The sequence below is a fragment of the Chenopodium album genome, chromosome 15, assembly GCF_948465745.1.
Source record: "Chenopodium album chromosome 15, dcCheAlbu1.1, whole genome shotgun sequence".
NCBI lineage: Eukaryota > Viridiplantae > Streptophyta > Magnoliopsida > Caryophyllales > Amaranthaceae > Chenopodium > Chenopodium album.
In genome coordinates this window covers 32,680,948-32,696,849 of record NC_137848.1, presented here as the reverse complement: position 1 = coordinate 32,696,849, position 15,902 = coordinate 32,680,948, and the positions used below count along the sequence as shown (strand labels likewise).

The window sequence follows — 15,902 nt, the reverse complement described above, 5'->3', positions numbered from 1 at the left end:
GTGTTTTTGGCTCTTTAGAGCCACTTTTATTACTAATATGTGTTTTATAGTGTTTTCGTAGTTTTGGTTGAGTTTTATAGGGAATTGCACTCTTGGATCATTTTCCCGGGATTTTATGGAGCGACTACGAGCATTGGAGGAGCACGACCATCTTTCGTAGCCCAAGATCGGTTAGAGTCATCGAACCGGTGATTAAGGGCTCAACTTATGAGAAGATGAGGCATTGGACCGAATGAGTAAAGCCTAATCAAGGAGTCCAAGTAGCCCGAAGGGTCTCCGCCCGATGGCGCGCTCGATCGGGCGCGAGAAGAGAAACATTCATTGAGAGTAAAAAGGCGGGCCCGATCGGGCGGTGCCTCGCCCGATCGGGCGCGTGTTGGCATTAGTAGATTTTTAATCGTCGTTTAAGTTTGTTTAGTTTAGGATTCTTGCGGAATATAAATACTTTTCCGTTAAGCAAGTTTAGTATCTAATTTTAGACTCTTTTTTTACCTTCTCCTTTAGAATTTCTCTCTCTACTTAGATTATTTTCTCTCTCTACAACTTTGTTCTTAATTCAACTCTTTAATTCCGATTACTTTGGTAACGATTTCTTCTTCTTTAATCTCAGCTATTTACTTTATTTCTTTCATCATGTCTCCTTTAATTGCTTTGATTAGTTTAGTTTTAATTATGTCTGAGTAGTTTTCTTTCTAGGGTTTATGGGGATCCATAAATAATATGAAGGGGTATTTATTGTTGTTGATTGTCAATGCTTGATTAATTTCCTATTGATTGATTTAATGCTCTGTGACTGATTAGGCCTGATCTTTTATGCATGAGTTTGACAATATTGATTCGAGATTCGAGAGATGAGAATTGATGTTTAGGTCTAGTTTCAATAGGCAGGTTAATTTATAAATGGTTAAGTCGAGATTCGAGAGATGAGATTTAATACCGGTAGATTAATTCTGTGATTGTAATACGTAGCGAAAGCCCTTTATGATCTGATTAATTGATGCATTGATGATTGATTATTATGTTTTACCCTGAAATATTATTTATTGGTGAACCTATGCCCTGGGTCTTTTATTCCTTGATTTTCCTCCTACTTTTATTCCTTTCCACTTTTACTCCTAGTAGATTATATAGATTTATTAGGAATTAATTGACTTGTTTCCCTGTGGTTCGACCCTTCTTCCCTTTCTACATAGTTAGTGGATTTAGGTATTATTTTTGATTAGGTGATTACGACTTTAGCCTATCAAAATTTTGGCACCGTTGCCGGGAAAACGGTTTTATTTTTATTTCTGATTGTTTTTATAGTCTAGATTATTTTCTCCCGTCCTAGAGAACGTAAATTCTTTGGGACAGTTCTCATATTTGTCGTCTAGTTCTTTGTTGTATGCCCAGGTGTTCCAGATCAGGTTATATCCCATTCGATCCTGAGATCGAACGCTCTTTTCATAGACAAAAGAATCTTTATAGGCAAATCCTGGCGGGTTCTAGGGATATCAATAATCAGCGAAACCCTCCAACTGATTCCAGTGATTCAGAAGATCCTTCAGATTCAGAATCAGAGATGACGGCACTTAAGAAGCTCAGTGATTATTCGCAGCCGACGCTTACAGATTTTCCACATCTTACCCCCACTCCGGCTCTTGATGGGGTGCAATTCGAGATTAAACCCCAATTTATCACGATGATAGAAAGGAAGCAATTCAGTGGAGCTAAGGGTGAAGACCCAAATCTTCATATTGCAGACTACTGTCAATATTACAATACCATCAGGCAAGCTGGAGTCACATAGGACCAAATCAGGGAGATTCTCTTTCCTTTTTCTTTATGTGGAAAAGCCAAATTATGGTATAATGGATTAAATAGAACTGCACTTGGTATAACTAACTGGGAGACTCTTGTTTTAAATTTCTATAATAAATATTATCCTGCAGAGAGGACAGCTTTGCTAAGAAGCGCAATTCAAAACTTTGCCCAAGAGCCAGATGAGACTTTGTATGAGGCTTGGGAAAGATTCAAGGATCTGCAGAGGGAGTCTCCCACCATAATTTAGCACAATGGCAGTTAATCCAAGCCTTTTATAATGGGATTAGAAATTTATCTAGAACAATATTGGATTCTGCAGCTAGTGGGAGGTTTATGAACCTTAATGTTGATGATGCAGGTTAAGTTATCGAAGATATGACAATCCACAATTCCCAATATGGGAATCCTAGAGGGTTTGCTAACAAAGGGAAACATAGTGTCGACTCTGTGTCCTTTTTACAAGCTCAATTAACCTCTATTTGTCAAAAATTAGATAATCTTAGTACTGCAAATATAGCTAATGTTTCTGCAATTAATAATAATAATTCTAATGAGGCTTTCTGTGAAAATTGTGGAATTGTAGGTCATAGGGAGCAAGATTGCAGGAGTTCCGTGGAGCAAGTCAATGCCTTTCAAGCTTATAGGCAGAATGACCTATACTCCAACACCTACAATCCCGGGTTCCGGAATCATCCATATCTTTCCTACCGGAGCACCAATGTTCAAAATCCGCCACCTCCACAACAATCACAGGTGCCATAACAACCACAGCAGAAATACTACCATCCCAATGCTGGCCAAAAGAACCAACCACAACAACCCTCCTCATCTTCCGACCCCGCTTTGGTAGAAATTAGAGCGATGCTGGCTAGTATGCAAAAGCACATGGAGAGTAGAGATGCCCAAATTGACTCGATCATAGCACATAATAAAATTGTAGATAATCAAATTGCGCAGATTTCTTCTACTCTACAAGCCCGTCAACAGGGAGCCCTGCCAGCACAGCCAACCAGGCCTACGGATCAAGCCTTCACAATTACTTTAAGGAGTGGTTTACACTATGATGGGCCCCCTAAGCCTAGAAATTATGAACCGTTTTAATGAACAATGCTAATCTTGATTCCATTAAACCTAACAATGTTGCTAATAGCCCTACAGGGCTAAGGAGTAGTACTAATATTTCTGATAATACATTGTAGGGTACAACTCTAGGGAAAGTAGCAGCTCCAGATAAGAGCAGTAATACTCCAAAGCTGGTTATCAAACTTCCATTCCCCAATCGTCACTTAAAAACAAATTTGGATAAGCAGTTTGGTAAGTTTCTGGAGATGGTTAAAGATTTGCAGGTAACAGTCTCCTTCACAGAACTAAACACAAATTCCTGCATATGCAAAATTCATGAAGCAAATATTGACTAGAAAGAGATCTATTAGTGAGGTAGAGACAGTCGCTTTTACTGCAGAATGTAGTGCCGTACTACAAAATAAATCTTCACCTAAACTGAAAGATCCGGGTAGTTTTTCTATCCCTTGTCATATTGGCAATCTAATGATTGATAATGCATTATGTGATTTGGGTGCTAACGTTAGTGTCATGTCATTGTCGGTGTGTTCCAAGCTAAATATGGGTAAATTAAAAGCTACTAATATTACTCTACAAATGGCCGACCGTTCTTTTAAATACCCCTTAGGTGTATTAGAGGATGTTCCTGTTAGAGTAGGTAAATTTTATATACTTGTTGATTTTGTTGTTCTTGATATGGCTGAGGATATGCAAACCCCAATTATTTGGGCAGACCATTCCTTAACACTGCAAGAGCAATTATAGACGTGAAATGTGGCAAATTGGCACTATCATTAGGGGATGATAAAATTACTTTCAATTTGAATAATACCCCTAAAATCCCCATGACAGAGGAGAAGTGTTTTAGTGTTAATGTGGTTCATAATTGTTCTAATAAGCCCCAAGCTCTTGTAAAAGATCCCTTGGAGGCGGTATCTTGTGTTGCATCTTCTACAGATGAAATAGATAAATGGCAAAAGGAAGTTGATGCAATAGAAAGAGCCCTCTACACTGTCGGTCTTGGCTTTGAAGATGAGAAGGTGGAAATAAACAAGCAAGTTGTGGAAACTGAACCTATAGTAAGTGTTCCACCAGATCGAGTTGCAATTGCTCAATCCAGTGATAATTTGAAGCAACCATCGATCAAAAAGAGGTCTCTTGTGAGTAGTAGTAAAGAACCCCCAGTTCACGACAAGGAGGATCCACCGGATAAGGTGAATTGGCGACCCGAAGGGCATGTTAGGAAGCCACGTCGTGGTCTAAATACCGCTCGACCGGGTGAGAAACCACCCGATCAAGCGGTATGCCAAGGGTCCTAACTTTTAGTCTTGTGGTAAGAGGGTCGTGCGGGACCTAGATAAACCAGCACTTTGCGGGAGGCAACCCGTATTTCTTGCTTTCTAGACTAGTTTTTCCTTCTTTTTATTTATTTATTTTTTTATTATTTTTTTCCTTTCTAGAGAGGTGAGGAGAGTGCAATTTTACCATTCCAAAGTGTTTTTGTACAGGTATTAGATCAAAAAATAAGGAGATTTAAAGAGAAAAAGTTAGAAGAATAAGCATTCCGATTAGGATACAGGCCCGATCGGGCGCGCACCTAAGGGTCGAAATCGAGCGAAAATGTGCCCGATCGGGCAAGGAGTCCCGATCGGGCGCGCAAATGAAGATTTTTCGTAGCTTTATTACGCCCGATCGGGCGCGCAAGTGAAGAAGAAAAATCAAAGGAAATTCGCCCGATCGGGCGGATTTTTGGAGAAATCGAGTGAAGAAAAAAAGATTTGTCGGGCAAACAAAGGGCGAATTTTTGTTCGAGTTCGCGCCCGATCGGGCGGAGGTCGCCCGATCGAGCGCACAACTATGCAATTCCAGATGTCTTTAACTCGCCCGATCAGGCGCGCGTAGCGTCAGCAAAATTTGTCAACTTCGACAAGCCATAACTTTTGCGTTTCTTATTGGATTTTTGCGTGTGACCTATTGTTGGAAAGATCTTCAAGTCTAATTTTCAATGCAATTAGAATCACTAAATTATCACTCATATATTAAAAGTTATGATTGAAAGAGTATACCTGACTCAAATTTGGACTTTTTCCTACCAACACTTTGTTTCTTTCTTGCCCAAATTTGTTCCAAAGAGATGCATTGCAATCCTCGAGGCTTTGGTGACATTATTGTGGTGATGTTGAGGAGTAGTCACCTTGACTACTAGCTTCCCTCTAAGACAATGAGGACATTGTCTGATTTAGCTTGGGGGGAGGTTCTCGTGTTCGTATGGTATATCTTTCACTCTCTTTTTATTTTATTTTTTTATTTTTTTTCTCCTTTTGGTGTGCTTAGTATAGTTTTTATTTCTTTCTTTCTTAGGTTAGATTTTTTCCTTTCAAAAAATTGAAAAAATAAAAAAATCCAAAAATACGTTCTAATGAATTGTAAATCATGCTTCCCTATGTCCCATACTTGGAAAATATTGTTTTGATTCTTGGTATATGATAATGAGCTTTGTGAATTTGTTGATCATGATTTGAAGTTTAATTGTTTGGATGCCTAAACATGCGTCGACTTTGTCCAACTACTTGTGAATATAGTGCCTGACTAGTTGATTGGTTAGCAATGTGTGTTAGTTCCTGATATGTCAATGAATTTGAGTATTGGTTTGCAACTATGAGTAGTGTTTCATGGCTCATTATTATGCACATGAGGAGGACGAAGGCATTTGTTCTTTAGGTAGCCTTCAGATGATATTAGTTACATTTGTTTCCTTCTTGTTACCCATATTGTTGCCTTGTCTTTTTGTTGTTTATTAGCCACATTACAAGCCATATTTGCCCCATTGGTTACTAGTCCCAAGCTTGGCTTGGGGGAGCTATTAGTGAGTGAGGTGAGGGAGTTTGTAGTGTGCTTATTATTTGCACAATTTGGGTGTGTTTTGAAGTTATTTGTTCTTGATCGTATTTTATTTTTGATGAGTTTGGAAGTTGAATTGTCTTGAAAAAATAAAGTACGATGATATGAAAGAAGAAAAAAAGAAGTTTGAAAAAAGAAAAAAATGTTTAATGTTCAAGTGTGCTAAGTGAAGGTTGATCAAAAGAAAAGAAAGAAAAAAATTGAGTTTCAATAAAAAATTCATGTTTGATAGTTTAGAGTTTGTGATTCACTCGAGTTCTACATTATTATATTTTTATGAGTGAAATTGTAAGAGTTGGGATTGTTTGATATTTTTGGAGTTGTATTTGGTGGATTTTTGTTGGAGTTGGTTATGTTGGAGATGTTGATCATTATTTATTTTGATCATGGGTTTTATTAGGATTTGGCTCCCTTTAAGCATAGCTTTTCTTTCACATATTCCCAAATATATCTTACCCTTTTTCCCTAGCCTTACATTACAAGCTTTAAAGACCTTCCGACCTTGTGCATAGAGTTGTGTGAAAGTGAAAGTGTTGTTTATCAATGCAAACTATGATTTGACATATTTCGAGTCGACTAGTAGGTTGAGTGTACATCTTTTTAAACACACGAGAGTGTGAGTTGGGAGGGCATTGTTCACATTAAAGGGGTTGGTTGGAGACCTATCGAGTACATCTTTTACTCGCCACATAAATGAGAGTTGAGTGTGCGAGCACTAGTCTTGAATTCTACATGCTCTTGTGGTTAGCTCTACTTGACAATTGTTAGGGAGGACAAATGATTGGATGGATGAGATTGGTTGATGTTGAAGCATGTTTATTAAATTTGCCTTGAATTGTTTGTGCTTGATTTTGACTATTTGGGGTGAGGCATGTATTTATTTATTCATTGATAAGCTCTTTGCTTAGGGACAAGCGAAGGTTTGGCTTGGGGGAGTTTGATGTGTCCAATTTATATAGTATTTTACCCCCGTCCCTTGGTCATAATTGGTAGTGTTTTTAGCTTTTTAGAGCCACTTTTATTACTATTATGTGTTTTCTAGTGTTTTCGTAGTTTTGGTTAAGTTTTATAGGGAATTGCACTCTTGGAGCATTTTCCCGGGATTTTATGGAGCGACTACGAGCATTGGAGGAGCACGACCATCTTTCGTAGCCCAAGATTGGTTAGAGTCATCGAACCGGTGATTAAGGGCTCGACTTATGAGAAGATGAGGCATTGGACCGAATGAGTAAAGCCTAAGCAAGGAGTCCAAGTAGCCCGAAGGGTCTCCTCCCGATGGCGCGCCCGATCGGGCGCGTGAAGAGAAACATTCATTGGAAGTAAAAAGGCGGGCCCGATCGGGCGGTGCCTCGCCCGATCGGGCGTGTGTTGGCATTAGTAGATTTTTAATCGTCGTTTAAGTTTGTTTAGTTTAGGATTCTTGCGGAATATAAATACTTTTCCATTAAGCAAGTTTAGTATCTAATTTTAGACTCTTTTTTTACCTTCTCCTTTAGAATTTCTCTCTCTACTTAGATTATTTTCTCTCTCTACAACTTTGTTCTTAATTCAACTCTTTAATTCCGATTACTTTGGTAACGATTTCTTCTTCTTTAATCTCAGCTATTTACTTTATTTCTTTCATCATGTCTCCTTTAATTGCTTTGATTAGTTTAGTTTTAATTATGTCTGAGTAGTTTTCTTTCTAGGGTTTATGGGGATCCATAAATAATATGAAGGGGTAATTTATTGTTGTTGATTGTCAATGCTTGATCAATTTCCTATTGATTGATTTAACGCTCTGTGACTAGATTAGGCTTGATCTTTTATGCTTGAGTTTGACAATATTGATTCGAGATTCGAGAGATGAGAATTGATGTTTAGGTCTAGTTTCAATAGGCAGGTTAATTTATAAATGGTTAAGTCGAGATTCGAGAGATGAGATTTAATACCGGTAGATTAATTCTGTGATTGTAATACGTAGTGAAAGCCCTTTATGATCTGATTAATTGATGCATTGATGATTGATTATTATGTTTTACCCTGAAATATTATTTATTGGTGAACCTATGCCCTAGGTCTTTTATTCCTTGATTTTCCTCCTACTTTTATTCCTTTCTACTTTTACTCCTAGTAGTTTAGTTCTCCTTTATAATAACAAATTGGCTACTTGATAATCTAGATTATATATAGATTTATTAGGAATAATTGACTTGTTTCCCTGTGGTTCGACCCTTCTTCCCTTTCTACATAGTTAGTGGATTTAGGTATTATTTTTGATTAGGTGATTACGACTTTAGCCTATCAGTAAGAGCTCTGCCTCCGACGATCAAGTTAGAATCAGTCGAAGAATACGAAAAAGTGCGGAAAAGGTAAAAGTGAGATCCTCTCGGATTCCGAGAACAGGTGTTTTCTCTGATAAGAGAGAATGTAGGGTAGTGTAATAAATGAATGCAGATGTCCCCAAAATGGGGGGAATCTCCTTATTTATAGGGTCATCGATAAATGTGCCCCTAATTAGGTCACTCTGACCTAATTTTGATGGGCTGCGCCGAATTACGGCTTTCTCGGGATTTGGGCCCTGAAGGTCGCCTTTTCTCCCAAACTCTAGGAACGCCACGTGTCAAATAGGGATAAGTCTAGTTTGGACTAATCCTAGGCTAACACGTGTCGCCTGCTGGTTGGTCCACGTGGCATGGGTAAAAATTACCCAAAATATTTGACCCTCACAGATGTGACGTGGCATGCCACGTGGCATTTGTGACACATGTCACTCTACCAATGGTTGAATGATTTTAACTGTGAAATTTAACTTTTCACATTCTGGGGAAATTACAAAGAATCCCCTACCCCTCTATAAATACAAGTTTTACCCCCCTCATTTTGTACGTTTCCAAAAAAAAGTCTAGAGAGAGAAAGTCAAACTTCTAGAGAGAGAGAGTCAAACTTCTAGAGAGAGAGAGAGAGAGTCTAAGACCCGCCTGTGTTATACACAAACAGTTCCCTTTTTCACCCTCTTACACAGCCGGTTACATCCGCTTGTGGTATCTACAAGCAAAATCACTCTCAACTTGCTTGCTGCAGCCGGTCAACGCCACCCCTTCACAGTTAGATTCTAAGGTACCGTCTCTACCCCCTTCAGCTCATTCTTACTTTTTTCGTTTTTATATTTACATTCAATAAATGGATTCATCACCAACACACACGGCACAGCCTAGGTCAGCAGTCAGTCGGTCTCCTGGTACGGTTGAGTCTAGGGCTGGGGGTGCCGGCTCTGAGTGTATGGAGCAATTTTGTACATCCCCCAAACTAACCGTATCTGTGTCTGTGCAAGACACAATGGCTAGAACAAAACAAACAACCATTAGACGGCGAAGGAGAGACGGTACATTGGAAGTACCGTCTGAAGAAGTGACCCGATTGAGGGGGAAGACATGTTGGATGATTCGGGTGAATACTCCCCTTCTGGGATCCCCAAAACCCCAAGTGACGGGATCTTTTATGAAATTAAGGGTAGAGACGGTGAGGAGGTCGTCTCCAATGTTGGGTTTGAAGAAGTTGATCCCGAAGATGGAGACGGGGAGAGAACCGCGTCTGCCTCAGGGTCAAATGGTGAAGAGGTTTCCCAGGAGAGAGACGGAGGAAGCACCGCCTCAGGGTCTAGCTTTGAGGATAGTAGTGACGAGGATGATCTTCCCTTGCTTGAGGACGGCGAGGAAGAGGAACGTAAAAACTGGAAAGAGAAGAACAAACCGGCTGAGATCCATGTGTCAGCCAAAGATAGAGCTGCAATGGAGAAGTGTTTAGACAATTTTAATCTCAAGTACTCTCTTGGAGGCGGATTCAATTAGACAATTTTAATCCGGGTGCCGCCTGAATTAGGCACCATTGCCTAGGAAGACGAATAGGTGAATGCTAACCGGTACTTCGGCTGTTATGAGGCAGCGTTCCTAGCCGGGCTCCGCTTCCCTCTTCACGATGCAGTAAAAGCCATCCTCCGGGGATACGGCTTGGGTGTATGGCAATTGACCCCAAATTCTAGGGTCAACATTTTGGGTTACATAACCGCTTGCGAATGGCAAGGGCTCCACCCCGGCTGGGAGGCTTTTGCACACATGCATTACCTCAGTCAAAGTCCAGGCGGGTGGAGAGCGTGGTACACTCTCATCACTACTACAAAAAGTGTGTTTTTTCGACGCTTTTAAGCCTTATTTTCGACGCAGAAAAGCGTCGCAAAAATCTCTCTCGACGCTTTTAAAAAGCGTAATAAGTGAGTCGAGAATTTTGTTGGACATAAAAAAGCATCGAGAATCTCGACGCCTTTTTATGTCCAAAATAATATACGAAGCGTCGAAATTTGCAAAAGTTTGGCGCACTTTCTCGACTTTATTGACGCTTTTTTGTGTCTAAAATCCTTATAATGGTGACGCTTTTTAGTGTCTATACTAGAGTTTCAAATATTTGTTGTTCAATATTTTGGCGACACTTTTTTCTGTCTTTATTTTTTATGTTGGGGACACTTTTTCTTTTCCGTATTATTTTATAAAAAAAATACATAGAATATATTTACCAAAAACACATGAGTCTCAAAAAAAAAAACCAAAAAACATATTTCATACTGAAAAAGTAAAACTAGTATAACCAAAATATGTATATATATACCAAAAAAATTGGGCCAAACTGTTTTTTTATTTCATACAAGTATATCATAGTATATGTACAATATCTCATAGTAATGAATTATCTATTACAACAAATATAATTTTAACTTATACTTCATTCGTGACTAGTTGTAGAGGAACAAATCTGCTCATTTCTCCTCAAAAAATCTTCAATCAATCTCCAATTAGTTGTTCCTTAATATGCTTGCATGAGGGCGTAAAGCAAAGTTGATGATGAATAGACGAAGAAGGGAAAACCTTTATAACTAAATGATGCCCCATAAAAGGCCAGGATGGTAGGAGACTATATCCTTAGCCACGAGGATAGAAAAATTTAGAGTGGAGGCAATTGTTCTCGAAGGTTGCCTGATGCAAAAAAAAAAAGGTTAAAATTATCAACAATCTTGAACTTGTAATCCTCAAACAGAAGCAACTGCAGCAGGGAAGAAAGTGACTCAAAATTCTTTCTTGAACATTCTCCCCCATATTCCTTGACACCACTAACAGCATGTGAGCCTAGACCCACCTTTTCAGCAATAGTTTCTTTATAATGAAATGAAGTAAGGGCTTTCAAAGATCTCACTCACTTGTAAAAAAATTCAAAATCCTACACCTCAACAAGGTAGAGGAACAGATGCGTCAATTCCTGGTATATTAATAAGAAAACAGAACTTTGTCGGTGGTTCTCCAACTGTACAGAAGCTTAAAATGGTAGCTTCGCTAACAAAGTAACATCCAGTGGATATCTGATTCACCCAAAACTAATTGTACATGAAGTCAATGATCCTTGATGGTTTTCTTTGTTTTTTTGTTGTATAAAACTATTTCTTTTGAAGACTGAGTTGAAAAACAGATATATAAGAATGGAGTAACAACTATTACTCTAAACGAATGGAGTAACAAAATAAATTGAAACAGTAACTATTTAATTTTAGTAACAACATAATGGAGTAATAGGAGCAATCTCCAATGCCGACTACTAGCTAGTAAATAATGTAACTGCCAAATCAAACCTAGCAACCTGCCCAAAGTTTCAAACAGACAACTTATTCGTTACTCCCTCCGTTCCACAATGATGTTCATGTTTTCCATTTTGGGTGTTTCAAAATGATGTTCTTGTTTGGAATCTTTCCTTTTTTAGCTAATATTTTTTTTTCCATTTTTACCCTTACAAAAAAATTAAAATGCCTAATATATCCTCATTATAGTCTGACTCATTAAAGAGTTCAACGTTTATTTCTCTTTCCAGAATCATCTTATTTCATGATTTCATCTTCTCCTTCCTCTCTCATCATAATTTTCTCTCTCCTCAAGCAAGAACCCTAATTTTCTCTCTCCTCAAGAAAGAACCCTAATTTTCTCTCTCCTTATTTTAGTAGTAGATCTTCATATTTCTACCTAGATTATTTGATTTTCGCAACTACAATACCATATTAACTGAAGGTGTAACTCGATCTTGAAGGATTCATATTTTCTCTCTCCTAAATTTCAAGTAAATTTAATTTTTCTGTTCAATTTATGTTTTATTTATTGTTTTTTGTCATCATCTTTAATTACCCTAACTTAATTTGTGAGTAATTCGACTTTCTTTATCCTAAAGTTTTTTCTCTCTCCTCAAAAATGTGTAGATCGATGTTTGTTCGGGTTTTTTGTCTTGTGGTTAAATTTATGTTTTGTGGAGTATTTTTATCATTCTCCTTAAAAATATTACTTTGATTTGTTCATAATCTGACTTTGTCTCTCCTTAATTGTAGATCTCAATTGTATGGTTGATTTTATGTTTTGTTCATTGTTACTCTGTACTTTGTTTTTAATTTCTTGGTAGTTTATGTCTTTTGTTGTAAATTTATGTTTTTTATTGTCCAAATTTTTTGGGGTGTTTTCCTATGAGTTACTGTAACATTTGTGGGTTTTGTTTACTTGATTTCTTGTTATTTGTGGCTGTATGTTTGATTTTAGGAGTAAGAAAGCAAATGTGGTTCTATTATGGTTACTTCGTAATTACAATGTGAGGGATGCACATTTTATGCAAGTGGACAAAGAGATGTGATTTTTTATGTGACAATTTACTAAAGTAGCATGATTATATGGAGTATTTTATGCCTCTGCCATCTATAACACATTATTATGATTATGAGTATGATTTCCCATAATATAGTTAGTTGATTTTTCTTAAAAGTTTATATCACGAGTCATTCTTCTTAGGTTTTCGATTCTATTAGAATTTGGGTTGTTATGATAAATGCATGTGATGATGGTTAGTAGCTCTTTATGTTATATGTAGCCTTTAGAATGATAATTAAAATTATGGTTAATTTAACATATATGATGACTAAATGAGGCTTTTGTGAGGTGTGTGAAGTGTAAAAATTGATTGCAACTATGATGATTGGGGTTTATGAGATCAATCAATACTCCATATATCACACACAAAATTTTTATCCTTTACTAAATAGTCAAATTACAAAAGATAAATAACAAAAATAAACAAAATACGGATTACTCCTTACAAGAACTAATAAAGACAACTTAGTTCGTTAAATTACAAAGCATGTTTCATTCAAATGCCCTTGATGTCCCCTCTCCAAAAGGTTAAGAGAGAATAAACTATTCAAAGTCAGTTAGTGGACCTTGTCTTATTGGTGTTATTGCTGGTGGTTGCCACATGGGAATGTAAGGCTCATTGGTTGCTCTGAATAGCTGATCTTGCTCACTAGTTGATGTGTATTGTTGCTCTAGTGTGTTTGTTGTCTCCTCTTCATGCACATCTTATGGTGAGTTTGTTGTTTCCTCTTCATGCACATCTTGTGTTTCTTTTGCTTCTGTCATGTTTGCTGCTTCATAATATCCATAAAAATAATCCCAGCAGTCTTTAATTGCCCATTTTGGTGCCTTAATAGAGTATGGAAGATTCCCTTGAGCTTTCATCTTTTTTTTGTTTGCATAAGGCAAGTCAAAATCATTACCACCCTTTACCTTTAATATCTCATTCATCACATATTGCAATGTTAGCCAAACTTTGTTAAGTGTTTTAGGATCAAGCTCATAGAATGCTTCATTCACTGCATCCAACATTTGATCAACATCCTTTGGCATTTTTTTGTGCATAAGTGATTGTATACTTCTAAAAAAACCGAGATCCAATATGTTTAGATCTGGGCTATTTGGTGGCTGTTGTAGTAGAATGAATGTAAATCCATCTTGTTGGTACACCTTCTGCCATTCCTCATCATCTTGGGTAATATGTATGCTAGCATTATCTTGTTGAATAAAAATGGTTTTTGGAGAATTTTTAGGCCACTTTTCCTTGATTGCTGGAATGATTTTGTTGATGAGTACATCCCTTGTAACTTTTTTGTTGACTGATTCAATAATCTTTGTTGCAAGTGTCCCCTTGTTTCTGTTTTTTGAGCTCATTTCTGCTGGTTTTTGATAAGTGAATGGAAAAATTCCAATTTTTCCATCAAAAGTGCATTCACCTGCTGAATTAAAGTGTGGCCTAGCCACAACTGCAGTGAACATAACTTTTGGGATAAATTTGCTTGACTTAGCAGCCCTATACTTTCCTCTCTCATTCTTTGCAAGGTAAACTCTCTGGGATTTCCTAGTTAAGTAAAACCATTTTTCATCTAAATGGACAAAATCAAACATAGGGTGATACTCTTCCTTATCCACCCATGTTTCTCCGAGAATTAGCCTTAAAATCCACACTAGTCTAGCAACCTTGTTAGATTCCTGTAATCCGGGATGCAATGCATTTGTATGTGGTTTTATGATTCCCCTTTTAATCATCCTCCATATAGTAGTTTTTGATTTATTCAGTTGGAATGCTAAATCCCTAATACATGATCTGAGTCCCATTGTTATGTTTGCAATTTCTTCATGTGTAACTTGAACTCTCTTCCTACCATATTTATGAAAATTATTATGCATAGTATACACACATGTTGCAGCCTTTTGCTTCTTTTCCTGGTTCCACACTTTGCTAATTGTTCTGGTTGTCAATCTGAAGTGTTGTGCAGCAGCAGTGATTGATCCATGAGGTAGTTTTCCCGTCACTTGTTTGTCTAAAAGCCAAAAAAGTATGTTTAGCTTATCTTGCTCATGGAGCCTGCCCTTATGATGATTTAGTGATGCATGAGTTTGTTGTTGTTTAGTTGCTTGAGTTTGTTGCTCATTGAGTTTGTTGTTCAGCTGCTTGTGTTTGTTGATGATGATCTGCTCCTTGACTATGCTGATGTCCCCTATTTGTACCTTTGGTGATGTGAGATTCTGAAAAAAAATCAGTTTGGGTATCCCCTTCTAGCTCGTCATCAGAAATCTTAACAAATATGCGATATTCATTGTGGGTATCCCCTTCTCCTTCCGGATCTTCATCAGAAATCTCCACATACAAGTTGTCTTCATCATTTTCATCTTCAACGTAAGGAGCATTTAAATCCAAGTCTAAAGGCATGGCAATGATGTGATTTTTTCCAGCTACACTTACTATTTGGATGAAATGCTAAAGTGATCACAAAGCATTTGTAATTTCTGGCTTTCAGCATTTAAATGTTGTTGTATGTAAGGAATTGTCATCAATTTGGAGGTGAAATTTAAGTTTGGCGTAAATTTTGGAGTTGGCGGCAATCTGAAATTTCATTTTGCTGTAATTTCATTGGTTGTTAAACTACTCCTTGTAATTAAATCAGTACATGCTTCCAAGCAATTTACGAATTTTTTCTGTTAAAAAGGGGACAACAATTAAATGGACCACATGGCCACATGGGGTACTTAAACAGCTGGACATAATCTTTATCCACAATTAATGATATTCTCATAATCTCCCTCTTCCTTAATTTTAACAAAAATTGCTAAACAAGAACATCATTGTGGAACGGAGGGAGTAATTACTAAGCAAGAATAACTTAAGCTATTTGATAGTATATGTAGTGGGAACATGAGTTTATTCTACTACAACAGATATTATCAAAATAAGTTTGTTGTATTATGATTAGGATAGCTAGTTGACTTTAAGAACATTATTTACTTAAGAAGTTCAAATTAAACATTAGTAGAAAGGAGAAATCAGAATTCACATAGATAAAAAAAATTTAACCATGGAGGATTTCTTCACTAAAAAATTATAGTTAAAAGAGATTCCAATTTTATATGAGATGAAGAATATAGTTTGTAGATTCTATAAGCACCTAAAATCAGATATATACAATCTTGTCAATAAGTTTGCAAAATGTAACTTGTAAATTCTATAAGCACTTCAAATTTCAAAAAAATTCACATATTTGAATAGCAATTATAGTAGTTCCTGGAAAGGAATATACGAGAATCTTAATCAATCTTAAGAGATAGGACAAAATCAAATAAATAAATAAATAAACAATTTCTCAAGAAACCTGCTCATTCAAACTCATTTTACAACAACCAAATGACAAATCCCAATCAGATTAATTCACTACATCATAACAAAACATGGAAGAAGGATCAGGTAGACCAAAA

The 15,902-nt window shown here is 37.0% G+C and overlaps 1 protein-coding gene across 1 annotated transcript; it reads right to left on the bottom strand.

Moving 5' to 3' along the window:
• Positions 1 to 13,175: 13,175 nt before the first annotated feature.
• LOC145581062 (uncharacterized) lies at positions 13,176 to 14,862 on the bottom strand. The gene is made up of 2 exons (XM_081638132.1): positions 14,661 to 14,862; positions 13,176 to 14,473 (listed from the first exon to the last, which is right to left on the bottom strand). The coding sequence occupies exons 1-2, from the start codon at positions 14,860 to 14,862 to the stop codon at positions 13,176 to 13,178; spliced, it is 1,500 nt and encodes a 499-aa protein (XP_081494258.1).
• Positions 14,863 to 15,902: the final 1,040 nt, after the last annotated feature.

Excerpts from the sequence above, each read along its gene's own strand:
- LOC145581062 (XM_081638132.1), bottom strand. The coding sequence starts at position 14,862 with ATGCCTTTAGACTTGGATTTAAATGCTCCTTACGTTGAAGATGAAAAT. Across the intron at positions 14,474-14,660 it reads AGAATCTCACATCACCAAAG|ACAAACAAGTGACGGGAAAA; the intron begins GTACAAATAGGG and ends TTTGGCTTTTAG.